The 19,520-nt window shown below is 40.6% G+C and overlaps 1 protein-coding gene across 2 annotated transcripts in view; it reads left to right on the forward strand.

Moving 5' to 3' along the window:
- The first annotated feature begins 203 nt into the window (after positions 1-203).
- The window catches only part of TMEM26 (transmembrane protein 26), a 47,275-nt gene continuing 27,958 nt past the window's right edge, over positions 204-19,520 (forward strand). Inside the window, exons 1-2 of one of the 2 annotated variants that reach the window (XM_019935855.2) lie at positions 691-1,005; positions 19,286-19,364. In XM_019935855.2, coding sequence (XP_019791414.1) covers positions 815-1,005; positions 19,286-19,364 — 270 coding nt within the window. In that variant the 5' untranslated portion in view covers positions 691-814. Of the gene's footprint in view, positions 1,006-19,285; positions 19,365-19,520 lie in introns of both variants that reach the window. The other variant, XM_073793564.1, reaches the window with a different exon arrangement.

Below are 19,520 nucleotides of genomic sequence, written 5' to 3' on the forward strand. Positions count from 1 at the left end.
CTCTGCCCTCTTGTCTTGCCACCCTACTTCCTTTCAGAAAAAATAGTGTGTTGGGGGGGCGAGACATAATAAAGACTATCTCTTTGCTTTAATAACACCTGGTCCAAACAGTGGAAGTGACCCGGGCTACCCGTCTGCTAAGGGAGGGGCAGGGAGCTCTGGGAAAGCCCAGGGTGCCTCGTTTCCTCTGGTCCGGGAAAGTTTTAATTCTCCAAACTGGGCTGGAACCTTATTTCTAAACCTGCCTGCGCAGCAGATTCTCCGGCTCTCCTGCGTCCCATCTCAGAGTCACCGTGAGAGCCTGTTCCTGCAAGAAGTGTGAGTGAATTAAAGTACTTCAGTGGAAAAGTAAGGGAACCCCCCAGCCCCCGACGTCCCCCTCCCCCTTTCTGGCTATGCAGCCCCACGACCTTCAGTCCGCCTCCCTCTTTCCAATTCCTCGGAGCGGCGAGGTTCTCGAGGACCCCACGGAGGCCGGGCGGCGGGGGTCGAGGGCAGGGACGGAGAGGGCCCTCCCCACTCCCCGGGATTGGGAGGGGGATGGGCAAGCGCGGCAGAATAACGCCCGGGAGCCCGAGCAGCGCAGCCCCAGACTCCCCGGAAAGCCCGAAAAGCTGGGTGCAGAATCGCCTCTCTTTCGAGAGTTCTCAGGAAGTTTGGGGGAGGGGCGCTCCGCTCGCTCCAGTTCGCGGGAGGGTGAGGGAGGACGACAGCAGCGGCAGGTCTCGGAGCTGTGTCGCGTCCCGCCCTCGGGCGGGCTCGGGTGCTCCCGGCGGCGGGGTCTGCGGGGCGCGGGCAGAGCGCGCCGGGCGGCATGGAGGGACTGGTCCTGCTCAACGCCCTGGCCACCCGGCTGCTCTTCGTGCTGCACTCGCTGGTTGGAGTCTGGCGAGTGACCGAGGTGAAGAAGGAGCCGTGGTACTGGCTGCTGGCGCTGCTCAACCTCTTGCTTTTTCTGGAGACGGCGCTGACCCTCAAATTCCAGCGCGGCAGAGGCTACAAGTGGTGAGCGCACCCTGGGTGACGGAGGGCACGCCGAGTCCCCGGGCGCTGTCCCCTGCGGCACTCTCAGGCGGCCCAAGAGCCCGTCTCCCCGACGATTCTTTACTGGGATGCGGAGGACCCCCATTGTCCTCGCTGGGAGCATCGAAGGAGCGCGGGATGCTTGGGCGTCGCTTGGACACAACGGAGTGCCCCAGGGTCCCAGGGCAACCCGGGAGAGGGGAAGGCTCCAGTTGCAGCCACGCGCCACCCAACCCCAGGTTTAGCAACTTGAAAGATGGGAAAAAAGAAGGGAAGCGCTTGCATGCTCTGCAGAAAGTGCTCCAAAGTGGGAGAGTAGTGGGGCGACGGGGGTGTCATGTGCTCTGCGTTCTGAATTTGGGGTGTGGTTGTGCACGGCTTAGCCTGAGTGCATGCAGTTATGGGAATGCCCTTCGCCGGGCATCAGCGACTTGTGTAAGGGCTTGTGCACATCGGGCAGCGCTGGGGGCAGCACTTCCCGGGGTGACAAGCCACTCGCAGCACGTCTGTGGTTTCAGCCGCTTCCCCGCAAACCAGCCCCAGCATGGCACTAGCTTCAGGTGTCTTCCGGGCTTGGTTGCTTCCGAGAGCCTCGGTTAATGGTCAGCCCATCTTGTCAGATGTGTCATTTCTTGCTTGTTTCAAACAGCCTGCTTAGTTTCACTTAGATTTGTTCTATATCACCTTAGGAAGTTACCTTAGATATAAATGTGTGATTTTGACATTGGTTTCACTTAACCCACTTAGATTCATCTTAATTTGCTCTAACTTGTACTAAGATGGTACTTTTGAGATGAATGTGCATTTCTGAGCTTGTTTGCTCATATAAAGTTTATATAGCATTTACAACGTTAAAAAAAAAAAAAAAAAGATGGGTTACGACGCTGGTGAAGGTACTAGCAGGCAGTGGTTCAGCCTTCACCTCAACGTGCCAGACCGCAGACTCTTTAGTGATGTTTTATTTCCTCCCCAAAGACTTGGATGGCAATCAAAGAACTGAGAAAAAGATTCCCTGCCATTTACAAAGCGCCTCTACCTCTACGGCTCCACTCCCAGGAAATTTTCAGCCCCAACTTATCTGAGTTAGGCCTCTTTCTGTATTATTTTTTAAAACAATGAGTCTGTGTTTTCATGTATGCCATATTTAAGAAGAATACCAACTGCTATGAGATAGAGGAAAATACGGTTAGCCAATTCAAGAATTGTATACATGATGGCATATTAAGAAAAAATAAAAGAAAAAACCCCTCTGGACAGTTTTACATATTAAACTACAAAAGGCTGTGTATTTCACTACAATCCAAGGGAGAGAATGCGTTGTCTCTTAAAATCATGTGAGTCTTGCTTAAATTTTCCACTGTCGAAAAATTTCTAGAATTATCAATGAAGGAATTATTCAAGTAGAATCAATTTAATACAACAAGGATTGGAGGAATGTCACTGCCCCTCCCCCCATTAACAGCTTATCAAGCAAGAGAGATCTGAGGAACTTTCCAGTATGCCTTTCGGAAATCTCAAAGAAAAATAGTATTAGTTCCCCAAATAAGCCTTAGGGTTAAAGAAACAGAAGGGAGAAAAGTGTTCACCCAGCAAGCGGATCACATGAGATTGATTTAGCTTTTACTGAGTAGCTTTAACATGCTAGGGTAAAAAATATCTTCAGTAACATAAGGATGAAATCTGAGGCTTAAATATGTTCCATGGAAAGTAGTCCTGCCACCAGCCATCATCAGAGCTTCTGGGAGACATGTCAACCTCAGAAGAAGGAACAGCTCAACTGGCCCTGAAATATCCTCCTTCTTCTCCAAGAGTGAGGGCTTAGCTCACATTAAGTCAAAATTCCATGCCAGTTGTGTAGAAATACTGTAGGCAATGGAACCTTCATGTCCGTATCACCATTGACCACTGATTGACTCAGATTGACATGTAACTTAAAACTGAGAAAGGACAAAAGGATGGGCCAAAAACTGGTGATGGTCAATATGGCAAATTAAACAGGAAACTGGGGACATGTCTGTATATAGAGCATGGATTCAAAATCAGACAGATAATGGAGTAAAAATCGGGGCTTTCCTACTTACTTCCTGTGAGGCACTGAATAAGTTACTTAACCTTTTTGAGTCTCAGTTTCCTCATCTATAGATACTTATCTCATAGGTTGTTATGAATTAAATGAAATAATATATGTTGATGGTCAATGAATACAAAAGAAATGGTCTTTTCTAGATCCTACAGTTTTTCTTATTTTTCTTCTTATTAAAAAATATTCTGTGTCCAGTGGACATATTTTCTGTCTGTAAAAGTCAAAAAACTTTACTTGAGAGACTGGCCAGTAAACCATTGGTTCAGAGCCAAAAAGCAGAAAATAATTCTCATCTTTATTTCAGAACAGGCCCATGATGTATATTGTATATTATAGCACTAACTGAAAAAAATTTTTGCTGGCTCAATATCAAGATTATATTTGAGAGTTAGCAAAAAAAAATAAAAAATCCTTGATAGACTTGGCTATTACAAAATTTCAGGAACAAACGAGTCTTTGTAAAATGATCTAAACAGAAATGTGATAAGTAATTCTTTGTTCTACTGATGTTACCAAATAAAACCGAGTCTACAAATATCGTCATTTTCGTGATGGACAAAGGTCACATGCTGTTCTTTCATAACTTTGAGAAAAAAATCAGAAAGTGGAATGCTAAAAAAACATAGAAAATTATCCCAGATATAACATGGTGACACTTAAAAAGGGTTTGATTTGGGACATACTTCATTTCTGGATTGAAGTTTTCTGAGTAAGGAAAAGCATAATTTTTTGTTGTTTTTGAACATTAAAAAAAGTTGTCATTAGAAAATCAAGGCTGATGGAATAAAAAAAAAGATAAAGTAAAAATGATGGCAGTAGGAAAATGTTCCTCTAAGTAGGAAAATGTTACTACAGAGATCTTTATGTAGATCTACATAATATAAAGATATATGTATCTTTTTCTTTTGGCTGAGTTGGGTCTTCAATGCTGCGCATGGGCTTTCTCGAGTTGCGGCGAGTGGGGGCTACCCTTCGTTGCGGTGCGCGGCTTTCTCATTGCGGTGGCTTCTCTTGTTGCAGAGCACGGGCTCTTGCATGGGCTTCAGTAGTTGCAGCATGCAGGCCCTAGAGTGCATGGGCTTCAGTAGTTGTGGAGTATGGGCTCTAGAGCACAGGCTCAGTAGTTGTGACACATGGGTTTAGCTGCTCCACGGCATGCGGGATCTTCTTGGACCAGGAATCAAACCAGTGTCCCCTGCATTGGCAGGCGGATTCTTAACCACTGTCCCACCAAGGAAGTCCCTATATCTGTATCTTTCGATCCATTGGTCTTACAATTTTGACTCTACCCTATAGAACCAAAAGTACCCATATGCAAAGACACAATTACAAAAATACTAATTTTCATCTTGTTAGTGGAAAATAAAGCTAAAATCAACCTGATTATTCACCAATAGATTGGTTGAAAAATTGTAATATACCCATGCTATAGAATATTTTGCTGGTATTAAAAATAATGAGCTAGGGCTTCCCTGGTGGCACAGTGGTTGGGAGTCCGCTTGCTGACGCGGGGGGCGCAGGTTCGTGCCCCGGTCTGGGGGGATCCCACGTGCCGCGGAGCGGCTGGGCCCGTGGGCCATGGCCGCTGGGCCTGTGCATCCAGGGCCTGTGCTCCGCAGCGGGAGAGGCCGCAGCAGTGAGAGGCCCACGTAATGCTAAAAAAATTTTAAAAAATAATAATAATGAGCTAGATTTTATCTATTGACTTTGAGGGATGTCCATGATATGTTGTCAGAAGAATAAAGTTACAGACTTATGTATATTATGCCCTCAATTTTTAAACAAACTTGTCAAAGAACTACCCTTTGTATCAATTGAATACATTGTCTATTTACTAGTCAAGAAGAAGAAGGAGGGGGAGAGGAGGAGGTGGGGAGGCAGGAGAAGAGAATGAGAAGAAGAAGAAAGAGGAGAAGAGAAAGAAGAAGAGTTGGAGGAAGAGGGAAAACCCTCTCACACTGAAAATCAATCAATCAAGGCCTGAACGGTGGACTAAACTCTGTTTACACATGAAGTGAAAATTTCTCTTCTGGAATATCGGATCCATGAAACTCCTTTAGACCGCTCTAGGCTAGTTTGAACATTGTTCTTTTTATTAAAATTTGCACCTGGCCCCAAATAAATCAAATCTATAGAAATCATGGTGCAATAAACAGAGCTAGAGAGGAAAATGTGAAAAAAATTTCTTGAAACGCAGCAAACATATTACACTTGTCCAAAGAATGTTTCTTTAGCTATTCTTTGGATAGGAAAAATGGAACTAGAGCTGCTGAGCTCAGCTGTCCAGGGACAGGCAACATTACATCAACACTAAGAACTTGCCAGTTGGAGGAGCTTAATTTGTTGGAATCCTATAGAATAAAGAGGGTAAGCCAACGACACGTTCCTTGTTAAGTCCAACAAATGTGTGCTGGTGGAATTTGGCCCTTTTCCCCTAGTATTTATTAATTTCATCTGCTCTTCACTTACTTTTCATTAAGATGAAAATTAGTATCACTGCTTTATTTTTTCTTGATTTTGTTTTCTATTGTCTGGGCAACAATCCAAAGGGTCTGTGAATTACCATTTAGGTACAGTCAAACAGAAGATAAGATTTCCAGTTGCTTTCTAGCTAATACTGATAAAATATTCCTCAGGAAATAGAAAAACGATCAAGATTGTGACAAATTTGAAGCCTGTTCACTTAAAAGCAGGTGGTATCTGAGAATAAGTAGAAATCTAAGTTGAATTTATTGATAAAACTGTAGAATTGTAAGTACTGAGCTTTCTTCATCAAAATTTCAAGAATACAAGGTAAATATCATTGAGTTAATAAAACAGCTCACTTATATGGTCACCTTTCTGCATTGTCTCTTGCCCTTCTCTTTTTTTTTTTTTAAATAAATTTATTTATTTATTTTTGGCTGTGTTGCTACCTGCAGGCTTTCTCTAGTTGCAGCGAGCGGGGGCTACTCTTTGTTGCGGTGTGCTTCGATAGTTGTGGCTCGCGGGCTTAGTTGCTCCGCGGCATGTGGGATCTTCCCAGAACAGGGCTTGAACCTGTGTCCCCTGCATTGGCAGGCGGATTCTTAACCACTTCGCCACCAGGGAAGTCCCCTCCCTTCTCTTTTATTAGGTTGAATCAGACAACTACTTGTTGACCTGCCTACTAAGTAAACATGACACATGCTAGACACTGTGAAGAAACAGAAAACAGACATATTTGAGATTTTAAAATAAAATGTAGCATTTCAATGAAGTGTTCACATGTGTGGGAATAAGAATAATTGTGAATAGTTAGCATTTTGTGATGTTCGGGCTCTTTCAAGTGTTTACAGAACTTCCCACTTGATCCTGACAGCAGCTGTAGTTATTTTGTTTCTGTTTTCTCCCATTTTTAGGTGAGGAAGCTGAGGCACAGAGTTGTTACACCATTTAAAGATCATTGAGCTGGTGACGGGGAAAGCAGGGATGTTAAGACTCTAACAATTTAGAGGAGAAAAGGATGTGGGGAGGAGTGATGGGGCAGGGTGGGGACGTGGCCAGGGGATGGTGAGTAGGGAGGGAGAGGGGGCTTTACAGCATTTGAGCCGCAGCAGGAAAAGCAGATATGAGAGAGAAGAGTGCCAAGGCTGGGTAAGTAAAGGACATCCTGAGGGAGGTGAGTGTGGGGAAACGATGACAGATTTCTCTGGAGGAAACACAGAGCCTTATCATTCTTCATTCAGCAAAAATACCTGGAACATCTCAAGTGTGTTAGATGTTTTTTTTTAGTGCCAAGAATATGGAGGTGAATAAATCCTGCCCTGAAAGAACTTGTATCTTAGTCAAGGGACTCAGAAAATAAAATAAATAATAAACAAATGTGCTGACGGGGAACTGGATAAAGGCAGTCAAAAGGTACAAACTTCCAGTTATAAGATAAATAAGTACGAGGGATGTAATGTACAACATGATTAATATAATTAACACTGCTGTATGTTACATATGGACGTTACTGAGAGTAAATCCTAAGACTTCTCATCACAAGGAAAAACTATTTCTTCCCATTTCTTTTATTTGTATCCGTATGAGATGGATGTTCACTAAACTTACTGTGACAATCATTTCATGATGTACGTAAGTCAAATCATTAATGCTGTACAACCTTAAACTCACACAGTGCTGTATGTCAATTGCGCCTCAGTGAAACTGGAAGAAAAAAACCAGGTGTGCTGATAAGTAACAATAAGCAGGTAAACAAATGAGGGATCAGAATTATGAAGGCCTAAGTGGGATGGGTTACAGAGGGATGGAGGCCCGGGGGAAGGTTCCACTGGGTGGAAAGAGAGATGTCTAGCTGGGGAGGCGACGTGTGAGCTGAGTCCGTTAGAGAGAGAAGGAGCCAGGCAAGGGAAGAGCCAGGGAGACGATGAAAGAAGTGAGAGGAAGAAGAGCTATGCGTGCCTTGGGACACTTCCGACATCCTCCCAGAAGACAGAGAAATACTGACTTTCTCTTCTAGTCTTCATTGTCTCTTCTCCCCATGTCCCCTGCCTCCAAGTGAGAAATTCCTTCTAAATTTTATATTTGATCATATCTCATTTTAAAAAATTGAAGTATAGTTGATTTATAGTGTTTTAGGCATACAGCAAAGTGATCCAGTTATAGACACATACATACATACACACATGTGTATATATATAGTCTTCTTCAGATTCTTTTCCATTATAGGTTATTACAAGATACTGAATAGAGTTCCCTGTGCTATACAGTAGGTCCTTGTTGTTTATCTATTTTATACACAGTAGTGTGTATCTGTTACCATATCTCATTTGAAACATCATGTGTTTGAAAATGTCTGGCTGGCCCCCAACTAAAAACAGGAAAGATAAATTAAACATCAAAAGAGATTCCATCCTAAATTGATTGCAAATTCAAACCAACTGTGTAAAAAACTCAGTGAAATCTGATTTGATTAATCAATTGTATTTAGACGGTTCAGCAGCGGAAATGAAAAACCTAGACTAGACAGGTATCGTATGAGGTCTGACCCTGAACAAGTTTGGAGCAGTGTAGAAGAGCTCTGTAGGATTATAATGCTGTAGTATTTGATAATATGTATCTTCCTCTACCAAAACTGCTTACAAAAACGCCACAGAGGACGTTGGGAAATAAAAGCACTCTTCTCCTGATCTTGTTGGGTATCAGAGAGGACGAAATGAAGGCATTTAGAAGGAGACCCTATGATTTCCATATGGCCAGGGTGGGCACCGGAAATTCTCCCAGGAGATAAACTGTTTCTCTTCTTGTTCACATTTGCTGTCCAGATTTCCTGATATCTCTCCTTAACTTTTTAGTTATTCCAATAATACTTTCCACTGTGCATTGGACTTAACAGTACTGCCTGCAGTGTACATCCAGAGCTTTATAATATTCATTATCTTCACATGTGTTTGTGTGTATGCGTTTTCTATCCTGAACCTTGAGCTCAAGGCAAAAGGGTGACTTACATTTGCATCCTTTTTGTAGGCATACACTGAATGTTACCAGCAAATGACTTTGTTTTTAGTGATCCGAGTCATGGTTTAGGAGGAAGAGTCTTAACCTATCTTGAGTTAGTACTATGCTTTGCTCCTAAGAAGAAGTCGTATTTTCTTCCTTTATTTCACAATGAACTTGGGATCAAATCAATAATTATGGCTGCATTTAGAATGGGACCCCCAGGAAATTGAACCACTGAATGATGCCCGTGTTTTTCTCCACCAGTATGTTCAAGTGAGACATTTAAAACTGAAAATTAAGGCTATAATATTTTGTAACTTCGTGTACTTGACTGGGAGAAAAACAAAGTACAAATTAGTGTGGGCAGCTCCCATGAGTCAGTGTATATGTGTATATCCCTACTTCTAAATTTCAAGCATTTCTCCTTCTCATAGCAGTGACATTATTATGCATACAGCATCAGGACGAATCTGAATAGCTTCACTTTTATAACAATGGAAAATTCACCTTTACATGGAGGTTTATTTTCCCCATGTGCATTTCCCTCCCTACTCCAGAAGTTCCTCTAAAGTACCAATATCAGGCGTGTTAGACCTGGAGTGCATAAATCATTTTGTTAAAGAAAACCCGTGGTTTTTAAAAAATAAAATAGTATTTTTTAATATGCAGGTATGAAAAAATGAACTTTCTTTGAAAGTCACGTTCAGGATTGTTAACAGTCCACAATTTTAATATAAAATGCCAAGGTGGGGCTGATTTTGTTTATTTTTTCTGAATATAAACTTACCACCCATAGTTGTTCAGGGAGAGGGGTTATATTTTATCTTTGGGTTGTCTGACCTCCAAGAAGTAGCTGGTGCATGACTGGCTTAATGTTGTATGCTTATTAGAATAAAAATTAGTAATTCTTAGAAAAAAAAGAAGTCCTCTCTATGATGGATGCCTCTGACAGCCTCGGTTGGGTCCTACAAGAGTCCTTTGCTTTCTTATTTCCCTGATTGAGCCCCCTGTTCCACACACCTATTTTATTATTAGGAATAGCCTCTTAATATATTGGCTATGCCATTTTCTGACAGTCTGTTAATAATGGAGATGAGGAGGATGATGAAAGTGATGGTGATGATGCAGGTGGTAACAGTTATTGATTACTGAGTACTGACGATGCTCCTAGCCTGCTTTACATCCATTATCTCATGTGATCCTCACGACCACCCAATGAATTCGTTTTCATCTTTATTACTATTTTATGATGAGGACGCTGCGCATAGCAAGGCTAGGTCACTTATCTAAGGTCACGACTAGTAATAATAAATCACAAAGACAATGCCTAGCATATGGTGAGCCCTCACTTTTATTGAGCCAGGCTTTTGCACTGAATGGATTACCTCCTTCACTCCTCACAATAGCCCTCGTGCTACTATTCTAGCTCCTACTTGCAAATGAGGAAGCCAAACTCAGAGAAGTATTCCCACGCTCGGATTAAACTCCATCAGCCTGTTTGTTGTGCTCTGCATTCGGTAACCAGACTGGGTTTTGCCTGTGGACAGTACAACTATGTATATTTTGGGGGTCAAGGATTCCCTACAGTAGAGAAAGGGTCAAAGTATTTACTCTGTTTCAAAACTGGGGAGGTAAATCTCAGGTGACTTGCTAATGAGTACTAGGATGGTTTTGCTTAGAAGGTACAAAATTTCAGACTCCACATGGCCACGACTCAGAGACACTTGCACAAGCAGACATCCCTGTAAAATCAAAGCAGATGCAAAAGAAGACAGAAGAGGGGAAAAATTCTAGAGCGTCTTCATTTTTGGTCCTGAAGTGAAGAACCAATCTCTTCCACAGAACAGAAATAAATACCGTTGTCTTTTATAGAGTGAAATAAATTGAAGTGTTATATAAATAACATCCACAATGCATTTAATCCTCTGAGAGACCATTAAAATTCCTGTAGTCATTAGTGCTTAAGTTCGCTTGTTCATTAAACAATCATTTATTATAGTAGGTGCTATGATGGTGTTCTTGAAGGAATATAAAACATGCGCAGTTATATGAGGACAAGACAAAACAATACTCTGAGAACCAGATAATTTTCCACAAATTAAGTCCAAGAGTGCAGAAAGGCTTCAGAATAAAGACACGGTCTGTATGGTAGACTTGTTGGACATGGAAAATTTCTCAGGTATGTGCTTTATGTCCTAGCCTTTGAAGTGGCTGGTGGTTTTATAAGAGTGGAGAGAAGAGAGAAGGGCTTTTCAGGTTGAGGGAATATCATGATGGTAATACACAGGGTTTCAGCTGGAACCAGTTCATTTACGAAGATGTCACGATTTCCTTTGCCTCAGAAATTCTATGAGAAAAACAGTCATGTAGATCCTAAAAATCGATGCATATTTTGTCCCTAGAGCTCGTTTAGTCATCCTGAAGCATTTTGTTGAGGTTTGAACGTGAGCAACTTCAATTTTAATGGAGTTTGTTCTTGCTTTAGATATCATCTTGGAAATTCTTAAGCGAAGTGAAGTATGCAATACTAATTTTGCTAGTGGTTGATAATATACTTTGAGAATGTTACCTTATTGAAAAAAACAATCAGTGACAATGAACAAAGAAAGTTATAATTAAAGGCCTAGTGTTCAGCTTCAGAAGTATTCTCCTTTTTACAAAACCTAGATGTGGGCATTCTTCAAGGGCTTTGGAAATCTAAAGAACGACTCCACTGGAATAGGCATTCCTAACCCATTTGAAGTTCCTCCCTGTGTCTTCTATTCTCGTTATTAGTCTGCTCCCCCATAAGATCCTGGACAAAACAAACCCATCATCTGATCTTGGTACCTATGGAAACCTACACACTCCATATTCAATTTTCCATTGGTGGGGAGTTCTCACCAGCCTACGGCCATTTGGTTGTGGCCTCCCCTCCCCCTGCTCCTCCCTTATGGGCGGGTACCAGCAAAGGGCTCTAGGAGGGAGGTGATGACAGATTAGTGATTTCCCAGGCATTTGGGGGTCGTGTGTTCTAGAGGAGCACAGGGTGCATTTTGAGGGGTGGCAGAGGGTAGGTGCTATCTGGAGACTGTCGTATTGGACACCCTTACCCCCTGTGCTAACAGAAAGCCCTCCTGAGCAGCCCAGATGGAAACCGTGGCTGTTAAGGCCCACTTCAAGAAACCAGTCTACAAGTAAGGAGGCCAGACAGTCCTTAAGTTGTTAGACACGGTTTAGGGGCTCATGAAAGGATATCTTGACCTAGTTTCTTGATTTCCATGAAAAGAAGCCTATTAATATAAAGTGCTCCAGAAATCTTGAAGACCCTCGAGGCTGTTTAACACGAGATTTTGAAACCTGGGTCTAGTATATCCTGATAACTCCACGCTGCCTTTGTAGAGTAGGAAATACTGAGCAGTGAAATATAAATAAAATCGCAGTTCGCATCAAAGTAATTTTGGAACATTATTTTTGCTCCATTTAAATATTATCTATCTTCAGATTTATGCATATAATTACAAGATTAGAATCCTCACTGTTTGCAGAGAGAAAAGCTGATATTATGGTTAATTTTTCTTCTATTTGCCTACTTCCATTGTTGTATGTTTCTAAAGTGAATAAATGTTACTTTTTCAATAAGAAAACAATAATAAATATCATTTTGGGGAAGAGGAAGATGGAGTCCTAATTCTAGGCTAATGGTGAGTTGAAGTAGATATCCATTGCAGGGCTAAATTGCTAAATGTCATGACATAATCATTTTGTGAAAAACACTGTCATGTTGAAATGACAACTTTGTATGACAAATGATACTTTATATTTGGATGAACTGAACTGAAAATAAAGCAATGAGTATAGCTCTTTAAGAGCTCAGAGCAGTGTCTAGCATGTAGGAAGACCAACAAACATATTAGTGAACAAATAAGTACGTAAACAAATAGAGAAAAACGTCCTTTAATGTAAGGTGCTCCTGCTGTGTATTTAGAGAGAATTGGTGTGTTGGCTAAGGGCTGTGAAATAAAAAACAAACAAACAAATAAAAAAAAATTTCTGTGGAGAAAAATTATCTTCAGGAAGGCTGGAATTTAGAAAAACTAGCTGAGCAAAGGGAAAGCAATTTGGCATTAAAGTATTAATGCTGGGCATCTTCTATATGGTGATAGGGTAGTGATGGTTGGAACTGTGGTAAGTCTGAGTTTCCAAGGATAGGTAGCTCATCAGTAATCAGGTATTATCAATTTTGTAAAAATATCCCACCTGGACATGTCTTATTCATTTAATCATATATTTATCAGTTTTTGTCAGTCTCTCAATAGTGTAACATAATTTTATAAACAAGCAACCAGAAACCTGATTTATTTCTGAGATGGCTAGACCCCTCTCTGGTATTAGTGCTTGTGGTTGGTATCTACTTACTTTTGATACAATTAAGACATGAAAACTGGAGTAAAATGATTTGTAGCCCCTAAGAAAGGGCATGCAATTTGGTTAATTACCCAGAAAGAGGTGGGATCGGGCTTAGTTTTTAATTTTTAGAATTCACATTCTCCTTGGTTCCAAAAATGAATCGCTGACAATGAACTATCAAGAATATGACAAACCTTCAAAATAATAAGTAACAGCTAAATGTCATCTTGAAATATTAAAATCCTTCGTAGTGGCAAAAAATACCAAATTTATACAAGAACAGAATAATTAGTTTCCTTCAGAAAAACTTCTGATAAGAATCAATTTATGATGATATTTCAAAAAGAGATTTCTAGTCAAACCAGCAACAGAGTGTCAAGAAAGTTGGAATTATAAATCAACTAGGACCTTATGAAATCACTGACTATTTGGGGGAGCCCATCATGTGCCAAACACTGTGGAAGGAGCTGAGGGCATAATGTTGAGCAGACAAGACACAATTCTGTGCTTGTATTGGGTTGGCCAAAAAGTTTGTTCCTTTAGTGAATACGTTGTTCAATAAAGGTCTTCATGAGAATGAAAAGCATCCTTTATTTTTACTTAAAACCGAACGAACTTTTTGGCCACTCCAATATTACTCAGAATTGCTGGGAGACAATTAGTGACCACAGGTACACATACACATATATACATATATATAGTTATAAAATTTGAAACTGTATGGGGTGAAAGTGAAGAGTGTTATATATAGAACAAGTGTAACAAGGAGATCTAATATAGGCTCGAAGGACAAGGAAAGCTTTTCTGTGGAGTCCTATAGAGCTGACATGAATTTTGAGAAGGAGATAATCCGGTGAAAAGTGAGGGAGAGAGGTATTTCAAGGGGGAGAAATACATGTGTGAAGGCCTGAGTTAGGAACTCACTCAGCTTTTTTCCAGAACTGAAAGAAAACACCATTATAGGAGCTCAGTGAGGAAGAATGCAAGCAACAGAGACCAAGAGGTAGGCAGGGTGCTGATGGTACAGCATTTTATAAGTCATGATGAGCAAAAAGCCCACGCCAACCATGACTGTGTGACAGTAACTGCCTTAACCGTGAACGTGAAGTTAGACATAATGATGTCCACAGCACTGCAAACAACTTCCCTTGATTCAGGGAGTCTCAAATAGGTTTGGTTTTGAGAACCATATTTTAAAAATGGGATTGATTTTAAGTTATTTGAAGAAACAATCTTCTAACCAGGTATTCTGTGGGTCTGCTTTAAGTGTAGGTGCTGAATATGTGGCCATGAGTGTATCTGCAGAGCTGAGCCTGGGTAAGGCAGCAACTCACATGTATTGAGCATATACAGTATCAAGCTCATAACACTGTCTTATTTAATCCTCACAACCACTCTATGAGGTGGATATTATTATACCCATTTCCATAGACAAGGACATTGAGTCTCAGGAAAGGTAGCGACTTTCTAAAGATGAATGAATAGAAGAGGCAAGATTCAAGTTTGGGTCTCTCAAGTTCATGAAAATGCTACCACAGTGTCACAGTTCCTCAAGGGACACAACAAGAGGAGCATACTTGTTACCAGACCCGCTGAAATGGGAAGAAAATGTCCTCGTAGATGCCAGCAGCCTCCATTCACTTCATTTGCTCAATCCTCCCTTTATTTATAAATTCAGGCATTCAAGCATTGAAGTATTTGCTTAATAAACATTAATTAAAGACTTAAAAAGACACCTGAGACCACTGAGGAGGGGAAAAAATGAAGGAGAGGGAAGAGGGAAGGGACATAAAGATATATATGACTCAGGATCTGTCTTCAAGGAACTTAGGAAAGCGAAGTCATATATACACATAACAAGAAAACAGTGGAGAATGTGTGGGGTCACAAGAAAAATACAAGTTAAGATTAACTGCTGCCATTAATTCCTATATTGCAAAATACAGGAAGGACGTCGATGGGTAGAGATGTAAGAGGAGGGCTTTCCAAAACAGGCAGTCATAATTTGAAGGGACGTTTGCTCCAAAAACCATGTCAGAGCCTCTCTTCTCAGACGGACCAAGCTGAAGGGGCAATAGAGCCCTTTGCTCTTAACAGGGACCCATGGTCCAATAAAACATATGTGACATATGGTTGAAATGTCTTCTTCATGTCCCAAATAAAACCTATCATACATGTTTTAATACTTCTCTAGATTATAGAGACTTATTTTCTCCATAATTAAAAAAAAAAAGAAATTTCAGTTGTACAACTACCACAGCCTGCTACTGGGGGGGGGGGAGGGGGAGGGGGAGGGAGAAAGTAGGGAAGGAAGCTCCTGATTCTCATTTGCTATTGACCACTTTGCAGACTAGGCATTTCGTTGGTAATTCTACCTGGAAGCCTTTGGAAATTCCAGCAAATCCTCTTAGGTGTAGGGTTAAGAGGGTGGGAAATAGGGAGAGAAAGACTATGGACTCATACACTCTTGAGCTGAATATGATTAATTCTTGGGGGGTTAAATGTGATTCCCTCTTCCCACCCCCTTTTCACTTACATCAAATAGGTCTGATGAAGAGGGGCTGAAGTGAGGGAAACTTTCTAAAACATTTTGTTTTGTTTCATTTTAAATACACAGCAGGTTGAAACTACCGAGTTGCTCAGCTTGATAGAATGTGGTAAAGGAAGAGGAAGGGGAAGGGGAGATAAGATTAGATAATGGAGGCTTTGAATAGCAGAGAGAGAATTTAGATTTTCTGTAGTAAGCAGCACAGAAAATCCTGGATTTGGAAGTTTTTTGTTTTCTAATATAACTAGATTCCTAATTAGAGGAAATATGTTGAACCAGGATAGTATTTTTTTCCAGTTATAGAAATAAATCTTATGCATAGAAGATGTTAAGGGTTATTGTTCTTTTTTATTCTTAACCTCTTTCAAGAGCTATGTTATGTTCGGTCTAGAGTCTCCCTAGATTATTATTGTAACAGTATTGTTAGGGGAGTTAATCCCAAAATTAATTCCAAGAGAGTCAACAAAACTGCAGTCCAGCCAACATTTGATGTATCCAAACAGACATTTACATATTCCCTCCGACTGTCCCTCCAACCAGAATTCATTTCCTTTCCCAATTTCACAAAGGAAATATTCTCTCCTGATGTTTCCCTTGATATGGAAGGTCAAAGAATTAAGTGTTCCTTTTCTTTTTGAAAGCATGTTCAACATGGGGGCTTTTGATATCTTGCTGCAGCCCAGCTATCATCTAAATCAGATTTTAATAATATTATGACCCATACCCTTTTGTTTCAAAATTATTTTTTGCAGGAATTCAAAGGTAGGGTAGTGTCCATTTAAATACTGATTTTTTTAAACATCTTTATTGGAGTATAATTGCTTTACAATGGTGTGTTAGTTTCTGCTTTATAACAAAAGTAAATCAGCTATACATATTAAATACTGATTTTTTTAAAAGACTCTCTTTCTTTTACCCTTTCTCCCTTCTTCTCCTCAGAAGTTGAAAGGAGATATTAATGAAAGGGTTAACAGCCTTTAAAAAGTCCATTCTAAAAATTTTCCTGCATTTAGGATTGCTCACTTCTTCCCCCACTGGATTATAACAGTATGAATTTAGTAGCATTTCATCTCAAACAATTCTATTTTTGAGCAATTAACATTTCTATTTTTCAGGTCACTTTAAACCATCACATATGTGTACTAAAAGTATTTTAATAAAATTACATTGACTTACAATTTTGACTTTAAGATGATTCATAAAGCAAGATTCCAATCTAAATTAAATGAAATTGGAAGAAATAAATTTGGAAAGTATGTAATTTTCATCTTCTTTCAAATTTTTAAGGACATGTTTTCATTGCACAATGTCCCATAATTATATTAATAGTAGCTACTTGTTATTGAATGCCCAACTCTGCCAGGCGCTGCTTTATAGAAAGTACAGTTGACCCCTGAACAGTATGGGTTGGAACTGTGCAAGTCCACTTATACACATATTATTTTCAAGAAATACATACTATAGTACTACATGTCCCATGTTGTTTGAATCTGTGGATGTGGAACTGTGGATACAGAGGACCAACTACAGAGTTATATGTGGATTTTCAACTATGCAGAAGGTCAGTGATCCTAACCTCCACGTTGTTTAAGGGTCGACTGTATAATAAAAATTCCTGTGAGATAAATGTGACAGCTACGGACTGAACTGTGTTCTCCCCAAATTCATATGTTGAAGCCCTAACCCCCAATGTAACTGTATTTAGAGACAGAGCTTTTAGGAAGTCAGTAAGGTTAAATGAGGTTCATAAGGGTAGGGTTCTAAAATAATAAGATTAGTGGCCTCATAAGAAGAGAAGAGAGGGCCTTCCCTGGTGACGCAGTGATTAAGGATCCACCCACCAATACAGGGGACACGGGTTCGAGCCCTGGTCCGGGAAGATCTCACATGCCGCAATACAGGGGACACAGGTTCGAGCCCTGGTCCGGGAAGATCTCACATGCCACAATACAGGGGACACGGGTTCGAGCCCTGGTCCGGGAAGATCCCACATGCCACGGAGGAACTAAGTTGGTGCACCACAACTACTGAGCCTGGGCTCTAGAGCCCATGAGCCACAACTACTGAGCCCGCATGCCACAACTACTGAAGCCCACACTCCTACAGCCCATGCTCTGCAACAAGAGAAGCCACTGCCATGAGAAGCCTGCGCACCAAAACGAAGAGTGGCCCCCGCTCATAGCAACTAGAGAAAGCCCGCATGCAGCAACGAAGACCCAATGCACCCAAAAGATAAATTAAAAAAAAAAAAAGGGGCTTCCCTGGTGGCGCAGTGGTTGGGAGTCCGCCTGCCAATGCAGGGGACACGGGTTCGTGCCCTGGTCCGGGAAGATCCCACATGCCGTGGAGTGGCTGGGCCCGTGAGCCATGGCCACTGAGCCTGCGCGTCCGGAGCCTGTGCTCCGCAATGGGAGAGGCCACAGCAGTGAGAGGCCCACGTGATGCAAAAAAAAAAAAAAAAAAAGAGAGAGAGAGAGAAATCTCTTTCTGTCCTTGTGATGTGTATGCACTTAGGAAAGGACATGTGAGGATCTTGAACTTCTGATCTCCAGAACTGTGAGAAAATAAATTTCTGTTGTTGAAGGCATGCAGTCTGTGGTATTTTGTTATGGCAGCCTAAGCTAGTATATGACTGTTCCCATTTTGTGGATTAGGAAGCAAACAGAGGTCAGTGGCAACACTAACATTTGAACCTGATGTGTCTGACTACAAACAAAAGCACTCTCTTTGAATTGCCCTCTGAATTTTGAGTCTGAAAATAATTAATATAGATAGCTCTTTAAAAAAATACCAAACCCTTCATCTGTTGTTTGTTGGTATAGGCATACCTTGGAGATACTGCAGGTTCAGTTCCAGACCACTGCAATAAAGCAAGTCACATGAATTTTTTGGTTTCCCGGTGCATTTAAAAGTTATATTTACACTATACTGTAGTCTTTTAAGTGTGCATTGTTTTAAAAATCAATGCACATACACTTAATTTAAAAATGCTCCATTGTTAAAAAATGTGAACTATCATCTGAGCCTTCAGTGAGTCTTGGAAGTAACATCAATGATCACTGATCACACATCAGCATAACAAATATAATAATAATGAAAAAGTTTGAAATATGTGACACAGAGACACAAAATGAGCAAATACTGTTGGAGAAATTGCGCTGATAGACAGACTTCCTTCACGCAGAGTAGCCAGCAACCTTCACTTTGTAAAAAATACAGTATCTGTGAAGTGCAATAACGCAAAGCGTAATAAAATGAGATGTGCCTGTATTTTTATTTGTACCAGGTTTAGCAGAAACACACAAAGCCAGTTGATTTCCTTCAGTACATATCATCTGATTTTTGTCTTTTTGTACGTTACTATTTGAGCTCTCAGAATTTCAGGTTAATGTTGAAAAATGTAGCCAATCTTTCTGAAAGTACAATGTTCAAAAATCCAAGATTTACTATTTCTGTATTTGCTTTTTGTAAAATGTATTAAATACAAAATACACAGTTTTGTGCCTGAAACTAATTGGCAGTACCCCATTAAACTATATTAAAATTAACATCTATTAATTGGATTAGAAATTCAGTGAGAATGACAGCTGCTAGTGCCTTTTACAGTTATTTTGTTTCTCTATAATCCATATGGCAGGAATCACATAATGCTTTTTCCCCCTTAGAAATAAACACTTGAGATAAAATGGTCTGACTCAGTGTGGTCAGGGTATGTGCACTTGTTTTCTTTTTAAAAAATTTTGTAAAAGCTGAGCTATCTTTTTTTTCCTCTTTCACAGGTTTTCACCAGCCATATTTTTATATCTCATTAGCATTGTTCCATCATTATGGCTTCTTGAAATGCACCATGAGACCCAGGTATGTCCTTTTGGAAAGAAGGGAAGTGGAATACTCAGCAATAAACTACATTCACATTATAATCCAATTTCTGTCAGAAATGCACTTTTCTAAGGAACTGGAGTTATCAAGATTTGAATAAGTAAGAGGCCTCAGCGAAAAGGAAGTGAATCCATG

This window comes from Tursiops truncatus, chromosome 16, assembly GCF_011762595.2.
Source record: "Tursiops truncatus isolate mTurTru1 chromosome 16, mTurTru1.mat.Y, whole genome shotgun sequence".
Classification (NCBI taxonomy): domain Eukaryota; kingdom Metazoa; phylum Chordata; class Mammalia; order Artiodactyla; family Delphinidae; genus Tursiops; species Tursiops truncatus.